The 19,096-nt window shown below is 42.5% G+C and overlaps 3 protein-coding genes across 5 annotated transcripts in view; 2 read left to right on the forward strand and 1 right to left on the reverse strand.

The window, feature by feature from the left end:
* Nucleotides 1-148: 148 nt before the first annotated feature.
* LOC307040060 (uncharacterized protein) lies at nucleotides 149-3,299 on the reverse strand. 2 transcript variants are annotated; one of them, XR_013808411.1, is made up of 2 exons: nucleotides 1,380-3,299; nucleotides 149-1,028 (listed from the first exon to the last, which is right to left on the reverse strand). XR_013808411.1 is itself a non-coding variant. In XM_079682591.1 (2 exons), exons 1-2 carry the CDS (start codon nucleotides 2,546-2,548, stop codon nucleotides 883-885), a joined length of 1,047 nt encoding a protein of 348 aa, XP_079538717.1. In that variant the 5' UTR covers nucleotides 2,549-3,299; the 3' UTR covers nucleotides 150-882. The 2 variants fall into 2 exon arrangements, 1 of the variants encoding a protein (XP_079538717.1); XM_079682591.1 differs by having other exon boundaries at nucleotides 150-1,028; nucleotides 1,648-3,299.
* Nucleotides 3,300-3,316: 17 nt separating this feature from the next.
* On the forward strand, nucleotides 3,317-15,625 carry LOC307040050 (uncharacterized protein). Of its 2 annotated transcripts, none has more exons than XM_079682568.1 (3): nucleotides 3,317-4,250; nucleotides 4,723-5,072; nucleotides 11,299-15,625. In XM_079682568.1, the coding sequence occupies exon 3, from the start codon at nucleotides 11,399-11,401 to the stop codon at nucleotides 14,675-14,677; it is 3,279 nt and encodes a 1,092-aa protein (XP_079538694.1). In that variant the 5' UTR covers nucleotides 3,317-4,250; nucleotides 4,723-5,072; nucleotides 11,299-11,398; the 3' UTR covers nucleotides 14,678-15,625. The 2 variants fall into 2 exon arrangements, with proteins under 2 accessions (XP_079538694.1, XP_079538695.1); XM_079682569.1 differs by having other exon boundaries at nucleotides 4,821-5,072.
* Nucleotides 15,626-18,009: 2,384 nt separating this feature from the next.
* The window catches only part of gpank1 (G patch domain and ankyrin repeats 1), a gene marked incomplete at its 3' end in the record, with an annotated part of 1,504 nt that continues 417 nt past the window's right edge, over nucleotides 18,010-19,096 (forward strand). Inside the window, exon 1 of the mRNA XM_079691432.1 lies at nucleotides 18,010-19,091. Coding sequence (XP_079547558.1) covers nucleotides 18,681-19,091 — 411 coding nt within the window. The 5' untranslated portion in view covers nucleotides 18,010-18,680. The remainder of the gene's footprint in view (nucleotides 19,092-19,096) is intronic.

Raw genomic sequence — 19,096 nt, forward strand, 5'->3', positions numbered from 1 at the left:
AACAAAATAATAATTTGTTTTTTTAATTACATTTCCTTTTTTTTATGTAAATGGTGTGTGTGTGTGTGTGTGTGTGTGTGTGTGTGTGTGTGTGTGTGTGTGTGTGTGTGTGTGTGTGTGTGTGTGTGTGTGTGTGTGTGTGTGTGGACTTTGCCACAGTCCTTACATGTTTATCACCCAACTAACACTTCTAGGAAGGTTTACTTACACAATAAAAATTAGGAAACATAGGATAAATTTGTCTCTAACAGGAGCAGTTTTATTTAAAAAATAACACACAAATAAACTACACTAAAACCGAAATAACACCACAAGCATTTTTTTTGTAAACACTGGCAAAAAAGAAAAAATGTACACAACCTGAATGTGTTTAGTGTTTTTGAATTGAGGCACCAGGCAGTTAGTGCAGTAGATAGGTCTTCACCATTTTGTTGCCAGCATCAGAGCACCTCCTGAGCGCGGTGGCATCTTCCCCATAATACTTGGGAATGCATACGAGTGATGATGGGGAGTGGTGGTGGTGCTGCAGGGACTTCACCCCTCATATCTGCAGCAAGCTGCTCCCTGAAGGACTTCTGGGTGTGTGGCTTCGTCCTGCCGGGGTCACCCCTCATCTTGTGCAGCTCCTTGTGGAGAAGGAAGCTGTTCACCACTGCAATGTCCAGAAAATGGTAAAAACAAGTCTTGTACCATTTCATGGTTTTGTGGTGAAGGCTGTAGTACCCAATCAAAGTATCGGACGCATCCACGCAGCCCATGCTTCTGTTGTAGTCCACCCCAGCGTCAGGAACAGTAACAATCTTAGTCTGCCACACACCAGCCTGTTTCACTTTCCTCCAGACAGTCTGTCCACTGAATCAGAAGATGCAGAGGGAGGCTGAGTTAGTACTGGTGCAGACGTCCGGTGGCATAGCTTGGATGTTGATGGCTCTGGGGCAACTGTATGCTGATCTGATGCACGTTGTAGCTCGGATGAGGCAGATGTTGATGGCTGTGATCCAGAAGCCATTTGATACTCGTCTTCATCACTGTGAAAACAAATGTGGAAAAAACCATTACTTTGATTACTTCACTGGCTTATTCAAAAAAGTAACTCAAATCAGAAATAATTCCTACATTTAGCGTGTTTGAAATAACAGTATACACACACACACATACATATATAGACATATATATATATATATATATATATACTAAAAGAGCCTTCTTTCCATCTTTCTTAAGCTCTCTTCTGTTCTTTGGTTTTAGCGCCTGGCCAACGCGCTCACACATCACTCAGAGATATATTGTTTGTTTTTGGTACATTTATTTCCACGTTATCGTTTCCATTTCAGCACTGTTCGTTCTCTTCTTTAAACACACAAATTAAGGTATCTTACCAGACGATGTTGAAACAGTTTTCGTCATTTAAATAAACAAATCTTCTCTTCTCTGCAGTGCAATGCAGCGGTCAAAAAACCGTGTGGCTTCACAACCAAAATAGAACCCAGAGTATAATCAGCAGGACTCTTTTAACCAGCTGAGGCAATCGCAGCACCAATCAGCCGCTCCGCCCCACCGTGGCTGATGATCCCGATCAAATTACACCAATCAATTATACTCAATTAAATGATTGAATAATAAAAATAATAATCATCATCCTCGTGCCTTGGAGGAAGTACCACCCGACCCCGGCGCGTACGGACCACAGGGGCCGAGGAGGGCGGGGCCGCAGGCGAGGGCAGGGGCCCCAACGAGGGCGAGGGCATCCCCACAGGGGGCGGGCCATGGGAGGGCGGCCCCGACGTGGGGGCAGAGCCAACTCCAACGGCCTGGAAACGTCCACGTGAGCAGGCTTAATCCGATCAACGGACACAGTCTCAGGCCTGCCACCAATGTCCACCACCAGGCTCTTGTCCCCGTGACGTATGACCCTGAACGGACCGTCGTAAGGGGGCCGCAGGGGGCCTCGGTGGGCGTTGTGGCGAATAAAAACGAAATCCGCCGACCGTAATCCGGGGGACACCCGGAAAGCTGGGTTGCTGTGCTGCGACGTGGGGACGGGCGCGAATGTCCCGGCGGTCTCCAGCAGGGAGAAGCGCTGCCAGGCCGCAGACCAGGGGACAGTGGCGGTGGGAATGAATTCCCCGGGGACCCGTAGCGTCTGGCCATAGACAAGCTCCGCCAACGAGGACTGCAGGTCTTCTTTGGGGGCACACCTGAGGCCGAGCATAACCCACGGGAGCTTATCCACCCAGTTGCCGTCGGTCAAGCCGGCACGCGTTAGCCTGGGGGTGATTTTCGGTGGTGCGGTGCAGTTTGACCCCCAAACCCACAGCAACAGCGTTCCACTGCTTCGAGGTGAACTGAGAACCGCGGTCAGAGGAGAGGTCAGATGGGGTCCCAAAGCGCGCCACCCACGTGCCGATGAAAGCGCGGGCAACGTCGGAACCTGACGTCGAGGCGAGGGGAACGGCCTCGGGCCAGCGGGTCGTCCTGTCCACCATCGTAAACAGGTAGGGGAAACCTTGAGAGGGGGGAAGCGGACCCACAAGGTCGACATTGACATGGTCAAACCTTCTCTCAGGAACCGCAAAAAGTTCAAAAGGGTCCCTATTATGGCGGTGGACTTTGGCCCGTTGACAGGCCATGCACGAGTCGACCCAGGACCTCACGTCCTTCTTAAGCCCCTGCCACACGGACTTCTGTGACAACAACTTCACGGACGGCTTCCTACCGGGGTGGGAAAGATTGTGAACCGCCTCAAAAACGGGTCAGCGCCAGGCCGCAGGGACCAGCGGTCGAGGCTGGCCCGTGGAGACGTCACACCACAGCTTTGCGCCAGAGTCACCGACCGTGACCTCCTCTAGGTGTAATCCCGTGACCGAGGCCTTGAGGGTCTGGACTAGAGATGACGTGATCGGGGATCGGAGCCGATCACGTGATTTTCAAAAGATCGGAATCGGGACAAAAAAAATCGGGGGTCGAATATTTTTTTTTTCATTCAATGTTACAAAACAAAAATGACCATGTTCAAGTCTTAAAGTCATCCTGAGGCCTTAGTTTTGGTTTCAAATTACACAACATCATGTATGTGTTGCTTCTTTGGGGATTGTTTTCATAGACCTGGTTGCTTATTTCTCTCAAATCTGGCAAAAGAGTGGGCAGGGCGCAGTGTCTAATTGTAGCAGTAAGCTAACGAGTACTAATAAGCTTTATTTTGTTTTGATCCAATGCTGCACAACTGAACTAAATCCAATGCTGCTGTGAAAAAAAGAAGCTATATCCATGTTGGATAGAATATCAAATTTAAATAAAAAAATAACCTTAAGGGACAACTTGAATGCTTTTTTTTCTCTTAATGCATTGCATAAAGATCGGATCGGGAAAAATCGGTATCGGCAAATTGTCAAAATCAAATGATCGGAATCGGATCGGGAGCAAAAAAAGGTGATCGGGACATCCCTAGTCTGGACCCCGTGGTCAGAGGCCTGGTCAGCGCCCATGCGGAGGTAATCGAGGCCCAGCTGCACAGCTCCGATGACCGCTCTGGAGAGGCAGTCCGCGACCACGTTAGCCTTGCCAGCGATGTGTCGTATGTCCGTGGTGTACTCGGAGATGTACGAAAGCTGGCGTTGCTGTCGGGCGGACCACGGCCTTGGACATGCAGAAGGTCAGTGGCTTGTGATCCACGAGCGCCGCAAACTTCCGGCCTTCCAGCAGGAAATGGAAGTGGCGAACCCCCAAATAGGGACCAAGGATTTCTCTGTCGAAAGCGCTGTACTTGCGCTCCCTGGGAGTAAACTGGCGGCTGAAAAAGGCGAGCGGTTGCCAGGCGTCGTCGACCCATTATTCATGCACCGCGCCAACTGCGTAGTCAAACGCGTCGTTGGTGATAACGATGGGGGCCCTGTTTGGCGGGTGAGCCAACATGGCGGCTTCGCTCAGGGCGGCTTTGGTGGCGTTGAAAGCGACCTCCCTTTCAGCCGTCCAGTCTATGGCCTGGCCGGGGGACTTGTCCTTGAGGGCCTCGTACAGCGGGCGCATGGTGTGGGTCGCCCGGCGGATGAACGTCAAGGAGAGAGAGGCTTGCGTAAACAGCACATGAGACAGCCGGAGCCCCGGACTGCAAAACTTTATACCTACTCTGCGGCCATGAATGTAATGATGGATTATCAGCAACAATTCTAAAGTGACTAAGAGACATTGGATTAACCTTGAGCAGCGTTTTTATTCCCTTGAACACGACTTTTGATCACAAAACAGCAACGGTAAGACATAATTATTGTTATGGTTTACAACACTGTTGTTGATTTCTTGCTCTGTTCTGGCTGCTAACTCAGTGAGTTTGTGTCCTACAGTGATGATACTTATATCAACATAATATGTGGAGTATCAGCTTTCAGATGATATGTAGTTTGTGCAGAACATAATACGTTTTAAAGATTGTTTTTGCTAGTTAGCACCGGAAGTAGCATCAGCCTGTTTTCACTAAGGGCTAATGCTAAAGCTTCTTGTGAGACTTGTGTTTTGTTTAGGTAAAAATGGCTCATATTGTCAGGTTGCTGAGTTTTTAGAGAAGTTTACACATTTAAACATCAACAATTATACTTGAATAATAATATAGCTAACTGTATATACTTCTGGAAAGAGCCATTCTGCATAATGAGTACTTGTACTTTTTGTACTATACGTTTATATGTTGTTAATGTTATTTAAGCCAGATTCTGAATGTGTTTCTAGGTTTCTACACTGATATTGGTAAAAGAGAAAGTAGGCCTACTCCTTCCGGCAGCGGATGTTTTTTTCTGAATACCTGTCGTGTGTCTCCCCGCCAACAGGGGCCGCTGTGGGCGGGGGAGACAGAACAGACCCCACGAACTCTTGTGATGTCCGGAAGAAGTCAGCATGGCGGATTTATTTTTCACTTCATGCTTTTCTGTTCACTATTCTGCTATAATGTATTGACATTTATAACGGATATGTAACCCCGCGTGAGTTGTGTATTCAGACAGTAAGGGCTGCAGAGGGATCTCGCTGCACCGCTGCCTATCTCCCTGCTCACATCGTGACTTGTGACCCAGTTGGGTTTGGTGAGTTTCCTCGTCTGTTATTGCTTAATACTCATCTCAAAACGTTATCATGCTCGTGTAGCAGTGTGTTTTTTTACATACTCAGACTGCGTGCGTTTGACGTTGTAGAGGCTGACTCTGGCCTATTATGATGATTATTATAGACAGAATGAGACTACGGTAATGCAGGGGTAGCTTTAGGCACAACGGGAGTCTATAGTAAGGTTAATGCAGTTCATAGTCATCTTTATATATTATACTTGATAGAGACGGGGCGAGAAAACACATGGCAATGATACACCGTGATTAACCAAAGGGTATGAATAAAATGGTGCGGGATATGTTGCAAAACCAATGTGCAAGTAATGCAGTTGAATTAAATTATATATATATATGTCAGGAAAATGAATAAATAGCCTACAATGAGCTAAATAATACTGCGGTCAAACCAGCCTCCACTTCGGAAAATACAGTCAAGCCAGCCCGCCCGTTGTATCGCCGTGCGCGAATATCATATGCATTACAGTAGAGGCTTGGAAAAACAGCCTTCAAAATAAAAGCACTTACTCGGTCAATAACAAATATACCTAAAAAACATACCAAACATATTCATACTGGAGCTTAAATTAAGAAATATCGACTATATAATGTGATCAATAATAATTTTTAAAACAAACTACGTAACTACCACATTATAACTGAGTGAATTTAAAACGTATTAAGGATACAGCTATGAAGTTATCTGACCATTACATTCATTATTAAAATGTCCATTTCCACTGGGTGACTAATTTCAATTGATTTCAAAATCAAGACAATCTGATGTAGAGTTTCAAAATTAAATGCCTCAAGTCTCATATATGAGCTATCGTCCTTCTGTTTTTAGATAAGAATAAAACAAAAACTCCATTATCAAAGACTAATATCACTTCAGGGTAGGGCTGTGCGATTATGGCAAAAATCATAATCAAGATTATTTTGGTCAATAATTGATATCACGATTATTAAATACAATTATTCATTAACTTTGAAAACATCCATTTATTGAACTTTAAAACAAAAACAAAAAATAATTTGAACAGTATCTTTTTAACTGTTGATTACCCTGAACGTATAATTCAACCGAAAAACCAATACAAAAATAAATGATACATTTATATTTACATTTAAATACATAACGTCAAAATAATAAATACCAATAAACAAAATCAACAAATATTTTGGAGCGCACTTCAACAAGATACTAAACATATGTAATATGATAAATACAAATAAATTAGACTAAAATAAATTAGATCAAATATGTTGCCGTGCACTGTCACAAAAGCAAAAGCAAAATAATCGTTTTTCCGATTATGTTGTTTTCGTAATTGTGGCAGGCCAACATCGTAATTGCGATTAAAATATGATTAATTGCACAGCCCTACTTCAGGGTGATAGCAGGACACCCCATCTAGTCACTCAGAGAGAATCAGGACAATTGGATGGATGGATTGGGAAATTGGGTTGTCACAGCAGCATGGAGTCCTTGTACAGAATCAAAATAATCTTAAAATAGAAGAAAATACAAAATAGAGTAAATCTGAAAAAATAGAAGAGAAATAAAGGTTAAAGCAATAATATCAATATTCACTGTCAAATCTAAATGCACACTATAGATCAGCAGTGCATGACATTAAGGATAGCCCTGTGGGCCATCTAAGCTAATTTACAGATGGCCCTGAGCCCAATAGCGATTGCCCTGAAAAATGCGCGCGGACGAAATGACGCACGAAGGGTTTGGGGGACCTCCCCCTAGAACATTTAGATTTTTGCAGGTCTTAGATGTTGTCTGGTGCATTCTCTAGACTGAATTATAAAATGAACCACCACAATATTATATTGTACAATTTCAATTGTATTCTTCATTTCACTTGTTTGTGTTTGCTCGCTTGCATGCCCTGCATAGCTATAATAAATACTTAAGTTGTTGGTGAAGACACTTAAAAAAGTAGAAAACATTACATGCAGTTATAACTGCCAAAACAAATATTATTTACACTATTTTGGCCCCTGTTAAAAAAAATTGTAATGTTATATGTAAGTTGGTCGAAAGAATGCCTCTTCATCCACAAGCTGACCGAGCAGCCGAGTGCATCCGCGAAGCACACACAATGGCGACGTCAGAGTTCCCGTTAGCAAGCAAATCTAAATCTCTTCGGTCAAAATGTCCGGTCAAAATAATTTCCCTTTAGCGCAATACCGCTTCAGTTGCGCCACTTATGTGACAGACAAGAAGAGTATGTGACAGACGAGTAGTCAATTCTATTGTGTAACACTTAATGTGGAGAAAGAGATGTGCTGTATGGGTTGATTGTGAGTTGATCTGCTGCTAATGCCTCAGGGTTCCGGTAGGCATGTAAACAAATGCATAATGCTGCGCTATACTTTGTAGCCTCACCCAGTTGCATAGCGACACTTATTGTTTAGGTCACGGCGTCTTTTAATAAGCAGGTAGTCATATCATTAGCTAGAACCAACTGGATCTGATCGATATGGACATAAAAGCGAGTGAAGTCTAATCTGACGGGAGAGAGAGATCAGCTGCTGCTGACGAGTCGACACGCAGCTCTGCATGATCACATGCAGCGGTGAGCGGAACAAAACACACACTTAAGGTTAGAATATCACCCGTAGCTATTTTAATTACCTCTCAAACTACCTAAACTAGTTATAGATATGTTTAGTTTTACTGTTGGGTCACTCATTCCTGGATCCGCGAGCTGCATGATACTGGTATAATAGATTGCCCGATCGGGCAAACAGCAGGTGAGGCTTCATTGCCCGATCGGGCAAACAGCAGGTGAGGCTTCATTGCCCGATCGGGCAAACAGCAGGTGAGGCTTCATTGCCCGAGCTAAATACTAGATGGCCCCGGGCCATCGGGCAGTCCTTAATGTCGAGCCCTGGATCAGACAAGAATACATTTGATATTCTCAAAAGTATGCACTGCATACACGATGTAAGTACGATGTAGCAGACGGATCAAACAAAGTATGGTGCTGGGAGTTATCTGCTGGCCAGGGATGAAGAGTTGTAGAGAGTTATTGCTTTAGAAATCTTTTTCTTTTTGTAGTTATGTACATGACAAATAAAGCCTTTGAATTTGTTATGTCCTATACCAGGGCTATTCAACTACACATTCAGTTGGGCCAGATTTTATAACTACAAAATTCAGCTGGGCCAGACATTCAGCGGCCTGTAAAAAGCGGGTAGTGACACATTTTAAACCAACACATATTACTGCGATGAAAAACATGCAATTTGTATTCATTGTTCATCTAACAAAGGTATGTCAAAAAGTGCATAAAAACACAACAAATTAGCATTAATTTAACAGAATCTGAAAAAAAAAGTGCACAGTTGTAGCATTACATTTGTTTGCTTTAGAAGTCAAATATTCAGGTTATTTTTTTTTGAACCAGGCACATCACAAAGTGCATTTACTGAATACAATAATAGCAGTTTTAATAAATGTCCTCACATACAAAAAAAGAGCTAAAGAGCTCCAATGCAACACAAAGAGGTAGTACTGTAGCAATACTATTTTTTCACTTTTCAAGTAATAACAAAAAAAATCATACGTTTTGGTCACATTTGACCCAGACACATTACAAAGTGCACTTAAATGAATACAGAAAGAACTGTCAAACCCTTCAGTGCACAAACCCATAACAAGGGATACGGTTAACTACATGAATGAATACTACACAACACGTCTACTATAGTAAACTAGGTGCTTACTATCACCTCATTTGTGATTTGTCATCGCTGACTTTCTCAATGGGAGAAGGGACATTTTTTGTTTTGAACAAGAGCAGTGATTTTTGGCTGATAGGATGTCAATGCAATCCTAAGAGTGCTGTCAGTCAGGGAGCAGCGAGTGCTACTTTTGATTGAGTTCATGTGTGAAAAGCTTGATTCACATGTGTATGTTGATCCAAACATACTGAGCACACAGATCGCTACTTTCTGAACGTTAGGGAACTGCTGTTTTTTTACATCACTCCAAAACTTTGCTGGCGCGTTAGTGCGCTGCATGTCAATAAGTTCCAGTGTATATTTCCCCTTGTCGATGCAGGGGACCACTTCCTTTGCTCTGGTTGATACGTCCCCCTCTATTGCAACAGTGAAGGGGTCTCTGGCAAAGCCCATCACCTCTGTGGGCAGACAAGCCCATCCAATCGACCGGCAAAGTTCTCTTTCAACCTCGCAATGAAATCTGTCATCACATCCGTGATTTGTGCCGGAGATGTGATGTGTTTGGGGAGCGTCGGAAAATGCAGCATCCGACCCGTGCTCAAGTCGGTCGCGAAAAGGTCCAGTTTGACTTGGATCTGCTCCACAAGATCAATGACCGTTTTGTCTCTGTTTACGCTTCAGAGTTGAGAGAGAAATGTTTTAGAGTTGCTATCATAGGACCACCGTTACTAGCACCACTAGATGCACTTTCAAAAAACGTGCTGCGTTGTGGTTTGGTGGTTTCTATGCAACGCGGAGTGTTGCGTTCATGGTCTGTACTAGTGTAGGAATTTGGCTACGGGAGGCTGGGCCACTCGGGAGTTGGTTCTGGGCCGCATCTGGGCCGCATCTGGCCCGCGGGCCGCCAGTTGAATAGGCCTGTCCTATACCATTAGACATGTTTTTAGGGGCACTGATATGCACAAATATTTTGTATTTTATTCGATTTTAAGATTATTTTTGGTTCTGTACAATGACTCCATGCTGCTGTGACAACCCAATTTCCCAACTTGGGATGAATAAAGTATCCATCCATCCATCCGTCTTTTATTTTGAAACTCTATATCAGATTGTCCTGATATTCTCTGAGTGACTAGATGGGTGCTCTGCTATCATCCTGGAGTGAAATAAATCTTTGATAATTTACAGTTTTTTTATTTATTCTTTTATAAAAACAGAAGGACGATAGTCGATAGCCCATATATGAGATTTCAAAAGTATTTTATTTTGAAACTCTACATCAGATTGTCCTGATTTTCTAATCAATTGAGTGATTAGATGGGGTGTCCTGCTATCACCCTGGAGTGAAATTAGCCTTTGATACTGGAGAGTTTATGTTTTATTCTCATCTAAAAACAGAGGGACGATAGCTCATATATGAGACTTCAACGGTCTTTAATTTTGAAACTCTACAGATTGTCCTGATTTTGAAATCAATTGAAATGTGTCACCCAGTGGAAATTGACATTTTAATAATGAATGTAATGGTCAGATATGTCTTCATAACTGTATCCTTAAGTTTTACATTCACTCAGTTATAATGTGGTACTTATACGTAGTATGTTTTACAGTTATTAATGATCACCTTATATAGTCGATATTTCTTAATTTAAGCTCCAGTAGTATATATGAATATGTTTGGTATGTTTTTTAGGTATATTTGTTATTGACCGAGTAAGCGCTTTTATTTTGAAGGCAGTTTTTCCAGGCCTCTACCGTAATGCATAGGATATTCGCGCACCGCAATACAACGGGCGGGCTGGCTGGCTTGAGAGTGTGTTTTCCGAAGTGGAGGCTGGCTTGACTGCAATTAAATATTGCAGAGAATGTTGTAAGTGATCAAGTAAATGCATTATATATACATGTAAATAGAACAAGAACAGAATGTAAAATTGAATATTGTTCTGTAAATTAAAATTAAATACTGTTTATTGTAGTGATAACTATTTTGATAAATACATTGTAAGATGCAAACAGATGAATGCTTGAGGTCATAGAGCTCAGGAGTTTAGCAGTCTTATGGCCTGTGGGGTAAGACTGTCTCTGAGTCTATATCTCTGAACAAAAGTCCAATGTTAACGTTGTGGTGTCAGAATCAAATTGGTTGATTCTAGATCCAGCAATAATGTACAAAGCACAACATATTTTGTTGCCTGACATTTTGGTTGAGGTTTTTTCACCCCAAACTGCATGTGAATGTTATCAAGTGGGCATGTCTGTAAGGGACCACGTGTGGGTATCCTTAGAACCTGATTGTATTCAGAGATCTTGAGGAGAGAGGTCAAGAGACCCCTGTAGATATGGCCAAGCCAGTTTTTCCCTTGTCAAATGTAGCCTACCTTTGGAGCCTATGCTTTCTTTACAGCCTCTGAAGGACTGAATGTTGTAGATAATAAGTGTGCATTTTGGTGCAACGTAAACAATTGAAACTGAAGCTGAAACTATCTTGGGTTTGTTTCTTTTACAGGTTTCCTAGACTGATCTCAGTGGGATGAAACTTCAGGAGCCTGAACAAGGATCAGCGAAGAAACCAAATTGAACACAAATAAAAACACCAGAAACTAACAATGGATAAAGTGACTATCGGTGAGGAGGTGACGAGACAGGAGCTGCTCCCAGAGCCTCTACTGATAATCCTGTCCCCACCTCCGCCTTTCTTACCCGGCGCTGGTAAACCGACCATGTTTTGGCACAAGTGGCTAAAAGCTTTTGAACACTACTTTCACGCTCTTGGTGAACACGAGCTTGCTGAATCCTCTAAGTGTGGGCTCCTAAGGAACTGCCTTGGCCTTGAAGGCCAGCATATCTTCAACGCTCTGATCCAGAGTGAAACTTCGTACACAGCAGTCATCTCCTCGCTGACGCTTTACTTCTGCTCCGATCACACCTCTCAGATGTGCCGCCTTAAATTCCATCAGAGGGCTCAGATGCCGGGGGAGGGTGTAGACGTGTTTGTGTCTGTGTTAGAAGAACTGCTGAGACCTTGCAATTATGGACAATTACAAGACAAACTTATCCTGGATCAGGTGATTGAGAAAACCAACTGCCCACCCCTCAAAGAGAGGCTGCTGTTGGAGAGGGAAACGTTGACCCTGGACAAAGCATTGGTCATTGGTAAAGAGGTTGAATCTGCTTTCAATGAAACTAACCTGTTTAGTATTCATGAGGTCAGTGTGGACATTGAAGACGATTTAGGCCCTCCTGTTCCAACAAAGCGTAAAAGAGGAAGACCTCGGCGTGGGGAGGGAAAGCTGAAAATCGAAACAAAACCACCCTCGACCAAAACTCATACAAGATCATCTAGACACAAAGATAGTTACTATTACAGCAATGATAAGCAATATTATAGTGAACATGATGGAGGTGTAACTGAAAGTGCTCTTGAGACTAATCTAGCTTTGGATGAACCCAACGCTGAAGCAGCTAAAGAGGTGAATGCTCATGAGACTAATCTAGCTTTGGATGAACCCAACGATGAAGCAGCTAAAGTGGTGAAAAGAGCGTTATCATCATCATCCTTAGATTGGATGGAAGAGGAAGGCTACAACTATGCTAGTGATGGTGTCGATGATGAAGATGTAGAGGAAGAGGTAGATGAAGAAGTAGATGAAGATGTAGATGAAGATGTAGATGAAGACTTTAAACCTAAACAAAAAGGCCCCTACTGTCCCATTTGTGTCACAACGCGTTTCAGAGACATAAACAAGCTCAGCAGACACATGAGGACACACACAAAGGAGAAACCGTTCATCTGCCCGGTCTGCTCTACGACCTTCAGCCAATCCTACCACATGACCCGACACATGAGGAACCAGCACAATGCGGGACAACACGTCTGTTCCACATGTGGGGAAAGTTACAAGAGCCTTGCAGATCTGCAAAGTCACAAGAAGATGCATTTGTCATGTCCAAGCTGTCAGAAAGAATTCACTAACAATAAAGCGTTGTGTAGTCATGTCTTGTCACACAGCGAAGACCAGTCCACCCAGGTAGAGGGTCAAAGTCAACTTTATTGTCCATCTCAAGATGTTTCTGTACACACAGAGGGTCAGAGTCCTCTGCAAAGTGATGAAATAAAAAACCAAGAAATCAAATCAATAAACAAAGATACTAAGGAGAATATTGATATCAATGATAATGTTGCTGAGAACAGTTCAGACTCTGATAATAGTGATTCTCAGGATGAAGAATGTGAAGATAATGTTAAGGATAAGGACACTGAAAAAGCTACATCTCATGGAGGCAGTCCCAAAGAAGAAGGAGCCCCCAAGACAAAAAAAAAGGGCCATGTCTGTCCCATCTGTGTCGACAGGCGCTTCAAAGGGGCAAACAAACTCGCAAGACACATGAGGACACATACAAAGGAGAGACCATTCGGCTGCCCTGTCTGCGATATGAGCTTCAGTCAATCCTACCACATGACCCGACATCTGAGGAAGCAGCACGGCATGGGTCAGTACATCTGCGAGAAATGTGGGAAAAATTTAGCGAGCTGGCTGGAGATGAGAGCACACAAGAAGACTCATGCTGTGGACGGCCTGACATGTATTGCTTGTGATAAACAGTTTAAAGACAAGGCTGCCCTAGTGAGTCATCTTAAATTACACAAGAAGGTCCAGGCTAAACCCCAAAGCCTCACCTGCGGCGATTGCGGCAAAGTATTCGGTCGTATGTATCATCTGAAAAGGCACATAGTGACCCATCGCAAAGCAACAAACGGAGATATTTACACATGCCCTGATTGTCAGAAGGATTTTGCCTTCCCAGAAGACCTCAACAAACACCTGGAGATTCATTTAAAAGAAAACAATGGGACCTGTCCAAAATGTGACGAAACCTTCAGTAGTCCAGAAGACCTGGAGGCGCACATGGGGGTCCATGAGAAGTCTTACGCCTGCAGCACCTGTGGGAAGAAGTTCAAGGTCGAGTATGCGCTGAAGAAGCATGAGCAAGGACATAAAGACGAACAGTTTTATTGTTCGTTGTGCCGCAAACACTTCATCAAGCTGTCCCACTACAAGAGGCACATGACGGTCCACGACAGACGGGAATCTAGATGTCCTCACTGTGACAGCATCTTTCTGCAGCTAACAGCTTTTAAGTATCACCTGCGGACTCACACAGCGGAGAGGCCGTACCAGTGCACCTGTTGCATCGAGACCTTTGAGGAGAAGAAAGATCTGGATCAACACTGCTTGAGACACAGGAAATTCAAGAAGGAGATGCCAAACTCGTGCACTAGGTGCGATTGTGCTTTCTCTACACTCCTTGAGCTGACGGACCACATGAGCTCACATGATGGAGAGCAGCCAATGACCTGCCCCATCTGTGGCAAGACTTTCCTCAACAAGAGCAAGATGGAAAGGCACCTGAGCATCCACTCGGGGGAGAGGCCGCACCTCTGCTCCATCTGCGGCAACGGCTTCCCCTCGGCCGCCAGCCTCAAGTTACACCTCCACATCCACACCGGGGAGAAACCCTTCCCGTGTCCACAGTGCAGCAAGAGCTTCAGGTCGTCCAGCGGGCTGCGGCTGCACGGCCGGCAGCACATGGAGGTGCGGCCCAGCTTCGAGTGTCTCGAGTGCGGCAGGACTTACGGTCGCATCACGGAGCTGAAAATGCACCAGCGCTACCACACAGGGGATAAACCGTACACATGCACCTGCTGCAACAAACGCTTTATTAGCAAACACAAGCTGAACGTTCACATGAGGATACACACGGGCGAGAGGCCGTACGCCTGTCCTCACTGCGGACAGACATTCACACAGACTGGAGACAGAAACAGACACGTCAGTAAATACCACGAGTTAGATACTGCAGTACCTAACTCCAGTGAAGATTAGGTTGATTTTGAATGATTGTGCCAGTGGTTTTGCATGTACGGGGTGACCAGGTGCCAACAAGCCACATTGATTTTGAGGGACAATGCGGGACATGTTACTGTGTTGCTTAGAGCTGGATTAGATGTTTATATAGTGATGAAATTAAATATGTGTTTTGAATGGAATTAACCCTAACAAATTATTATGAGCAGAACAAAAATGACCTGATCTAGCTTGCTAGCTTGTGTGTTAAACGTTAATTAAATCAGCTGCTGTTACCTCATCGCTTTCGGTTTCAGGAGGAATATATCCTTGGGTTGGTGGTAGAGCAGGCTCGCACGGGCGACTGTCAATCAAATGTGTGGGACAAATGATCAAAATGCTGGGCAGTCCCGCACAAAGCGGGACACCTGGTCACCCTATTTGCATGTTTGTTGGGGTTGGGAGCAATTACAATCAATGAATGCAAAACCACTGTCTTCTCTGTCCAGACTTTACTGTCTACAAACAGTTTCTCCCTGATTTGTTATTTTCTGCGAGCTTCATACCTGGACTCTCTTCTATATCACTACATTTTACCACTTAATACAACAGCTGTGCATGAGGATTTAGTCATTGTAGTCCATCCCCTTCACCCCTTCTCCATACAAGCACCTTGCACTCCCAACAACTCACACTAGTGACAGAATGCGAGTTTCACAGTTTGGCGTGCCCAAATCTGTTATTATGTTAGTATGCTACATACTAGTTTAAATTAAGTAGTATCAAGTATATCACTGAAATTATGCAACAAAAAATTCAAAGAACATTGTTAAATGCTTTTGTTGTCCTCCATTACACAGTTTGTGTTTCATAGTCTTATGTTGTTTCTTTTCACATCTTAGATTATTTTAGTTTCGACTTCTCGGTAACCAAGCGTTTGTAACTGTTAAGAAAAGTGCCATAAAAATAAAACTATTATTCACTCTGCTTGCACATGTAATGAGGCTTCTGATCAACATTCAGTGTTTCCCCTAGGTTTACTGCTTTGGGGGGGTGCTGCCTGAGCGGGGGGGGGGGTTAGTTATTGGGATATCTTTTTTTTTTTTATCCTCTGGAGCAGAGAGAGGAGGTGTGGATTATTGTTAAACACCTTTAATTTCAGGGGGGGCGCCGGGCTCCGTTGGCTGGGCGCAGCGCCCCTCCAAGACAATGGTAAACACTGACATTTGTAAAACATGTAACCTGCATCATTTTAGACACATATTATCAGTCAAGTGAGAATAAAAAGATTTAAATATCATTTGAAAATAATTAACTCTATATGAACCCCAAAATTAAATGTCAAGTATTTTATGTAGGGTTCTTTCTGACCCTTGCAACGCTTCAATAGTTATGAATGCCTTAAATCAATCATTCAAAAGAGGATTTTATAAATAGTTTTGACTGAAAATGCATTGTTACATCTCAAAACAATTAGTAATGTCTATCTTTCCGTAACCCATAATGCCTCTTGCATAAACCTCAAGCACTTCTCGGTAGCAGAAATTAGCTCCTAAAAAAGGGCTTTAAATGATTTCCAAGTTGAATTAAAAAGTCCTTTACATTCTTAAACTTAAAGGTGGGGTAGGTAATTTTGGAGAAACCAGCTCGAGTGCGCTAGAATTTGAAAATACACAGCCGGAAAAAATCTGCCACTTCCTTACAGAGCCCCTCCTCCAACACACACGAACGCGCACATGACCAATGAGGGCACGAGATAAGTTTGTTCACAGATGGAAGGCTGACAGGCAGGTAGGCCATCCAGTTATTTTAGCTGGGCCGGCTCCACAGATGACATTTTTTTATGTATTTTTTCATTATATTGTATTGTATTGATATTCATTGCTATCGTGATGTTAAGAGCATTCCATGGAATATAATAAAAAGTGTATCTCGGGCCGGTTTTCAAACTTACCTACCCCACCTTTAACTAAAGTCTAACTGACAGATGTCTCCGTGTTGAGTTTATTTAAACAACATTTTTATATAAATGTGTGTTTTTATGCTGAAGCTAAATGACATGCTAATGAATGCAATAAACTTACATTTTCATTAGTAGATCATTTCGGTACTTATTTAACAACTTCAAACAAGCTGGCATATCTGATAAAAAATCCATAAAGAAGCTAACTGTCAGTAAAAATAGTTGAAAGCAGGCGTCCACATGAGGGTGCTGCTGGGACGTTAATGTATATCTCTATTACACAGATCACAAATACAGTAGCCTACCAAATAACGATTCTAATAGTTCATAAAACAAACATTTCATTAATCATTTTCTTACCATACTTATCCAATACGGGGAGATATCCAACAGTAAATCAGCGATATACATGCAACAAAACGAAACTTAAACAGTCCAAACTTATATTATTATAAGTAGCACCTGACATCCTAATTACAGTTGGTAAAAGTCATTATATTGTACTTTTTCTTCCCTACAATTCAGGCTTAGGTATTTTATTTAGCCAGAAAATAACATTGAGATTCAGGATTTCTGAATTTATGTTCTTGTAATTTACTAGATTATCCAATCTATGCAACCTCCTACTTTCTTCAATACATTTTGAGTATTAACCTGGTATTAACGTCTTACTGCAATGCATTCATTTGATAGGTATGACCACCTTCTTAAATGTAGCCTACATTACATGCTATACATACCGACACAAGGTGTTTTCAGTTTAGTGTCTGATGAAGGGTTCAAGTTAGTGTTGTGAAATCCTCTGCTGGGTTTACATGAGGTTAACTTGTTCTCATAAGCATGGGCGTCATTTTGTTAAAAAAAAGTGGTCTGGACAATTTCTCCAGATTGAACATCAGCATAGTAGAAGAAAAAATATTTGTCCCTCCCCTGTTTGTTGAACCTCGAGCACCTGCATGAATAACCAATGCATAGACCATGTGTTTTTAAAACAATGAACGCACAACTATAGGTCTTGCTGTGATGTGATTGTAAATGTGTAGCTTTATGCACACAACGAGCGCACAGGTATGGAGGACAGAACATGACATAAGTAACAAATAAATAAATGCATATATCCACAAAAAAATACATAATAATAAAACATAATAATAATAAAATAATAATGATATAATAATACAATAAAATGTATAATATAATAATCAAATAATAATAAAAATAAAATAATGATTAAATACAAATAATAATAATACAATTAAAATAATAATGTTATACTCCATTTATTGGAAATATAATGGTATATACTTTAACTAAATGATGTTATAAAATGCAGGACTTGTACTTGTAACTATAGACTGTATAGGCTTGTAACAGAGTATTTGTAATGGTGGTACTGTTGCTTTTACTTTATCCATCACTGGTGTTCAACTTCCAACAGAAAAGTGTAACATCCGGCCCGACAGGGGGCAGCACTTACCGTTAGTCCTGAAGCTAGTGCTAATCTTCTGTTTACAAACAGGGGCACAAGAAGGTAGCTTCGTATTGTAAAATAAATAAATCACTTCTGTGGTTTACGTCGTCATGTGGATAATGTTTTTAAAGCGAGGTAACGTTGGGTTGTGATACCGAATCATGTGCCTTATCTCGTCTTGAGTTGTAAAGAGTTGGTCTAAATTCTAAAATATACTGCTGAAGCTAAGCTAACTTTGCTAATGTTACAAACGGCTGGTTATCAACTCCTTCATTTTCAGAGAGATACATTGACGCACTGTAAATTATGTTAAATAACGTGTGTGGTAGATTTCAGGATTAACCCAACAGATAACCACTTGCCCTGTAAATCAAAATAATGAACATAGCTACGTTAGCTTGCTGGCTTACTAGCTACATTGCTTACTGTCGTAGACTGTCTAGACTCGGTGTGAAGCAGTGTAAGATAATCATAATTAACTTCAGTATGTTGCTGGAGCATTGCAACATTCCTTGTTCAAAAATAGCAGTCTATTGATCAGATTAACTTTCAGTAAAACAACTTCAACAACTGGTTAAACTATAAACCTGAATTTAGAGTCTCTCCTAATGGCTGCTTTAGGCTTTAATCTTGCCAGCGGGCAAGATCTTTTCAGCATTGACACAACAGAACAATCCAGCTCTATAACAAACTGTGCCCTTAGTGGGGAAGAGGTCAGGCAGTTCTACGAAAATGTAATGAAAGATAGTCAAGGGCAAGACAAATCAAAGAGGAGAGCAACGAGCAAGGGTGACAATGGCAGAGAGCCCAATAGAAGAGAGAGGAGGAGAACCAGGGCAGCAGAGATGCAGCAGGCTCAAACAGACTCTGTGGTTCATAGAGGGAATAGTAGTGAACGTGAAGGCAACACAAGAAGAGATGTCATCTCAGAAAGGACCATGGAGCTCCTGGGGCTCAGGTTTCTGCGCTGTGCCAATGATGGTGACATCTCTGGCCTCAAAGACCTGCTCTCAAAGGGTGTTGA

This window comes from Notothenia rossii, assembly GCF_949606895.1.
Source record: "Notothenia rossii genome assembly, chromosome: 1".
In the NCBI taxonomy this organism is placed as follows: domain Eukaryota; kingdom Metazoa; phylum Chordata; class Actinopteri; order Perciformes; family Nototheniidae; genus Notothenia; species Notothenia rossii.

Coding starts and splice junctions, on each gene's coding strand:
- LOC307040060 (XM_079682591.1), bottom strand. CDS start 2,548: ATGTCAATGTCGACCTTGTGGGTCCGCTTCCCCCCTCTCAAGGTTTCC. Junction 1,029..1,647: donor CGGGTGGTACTTCCTCCAAG/GCACGAGGATGA, acceptor TTGTTTTCACAG/TGATGAAGACGAGTATCAAA.
- LOC307040050 (XM_079682568.1), top strand. CDS start 11,399: ATGGATAAAGTGACTATCGGTGAGGAGGTGACGAGACAGGAGCTGCTC.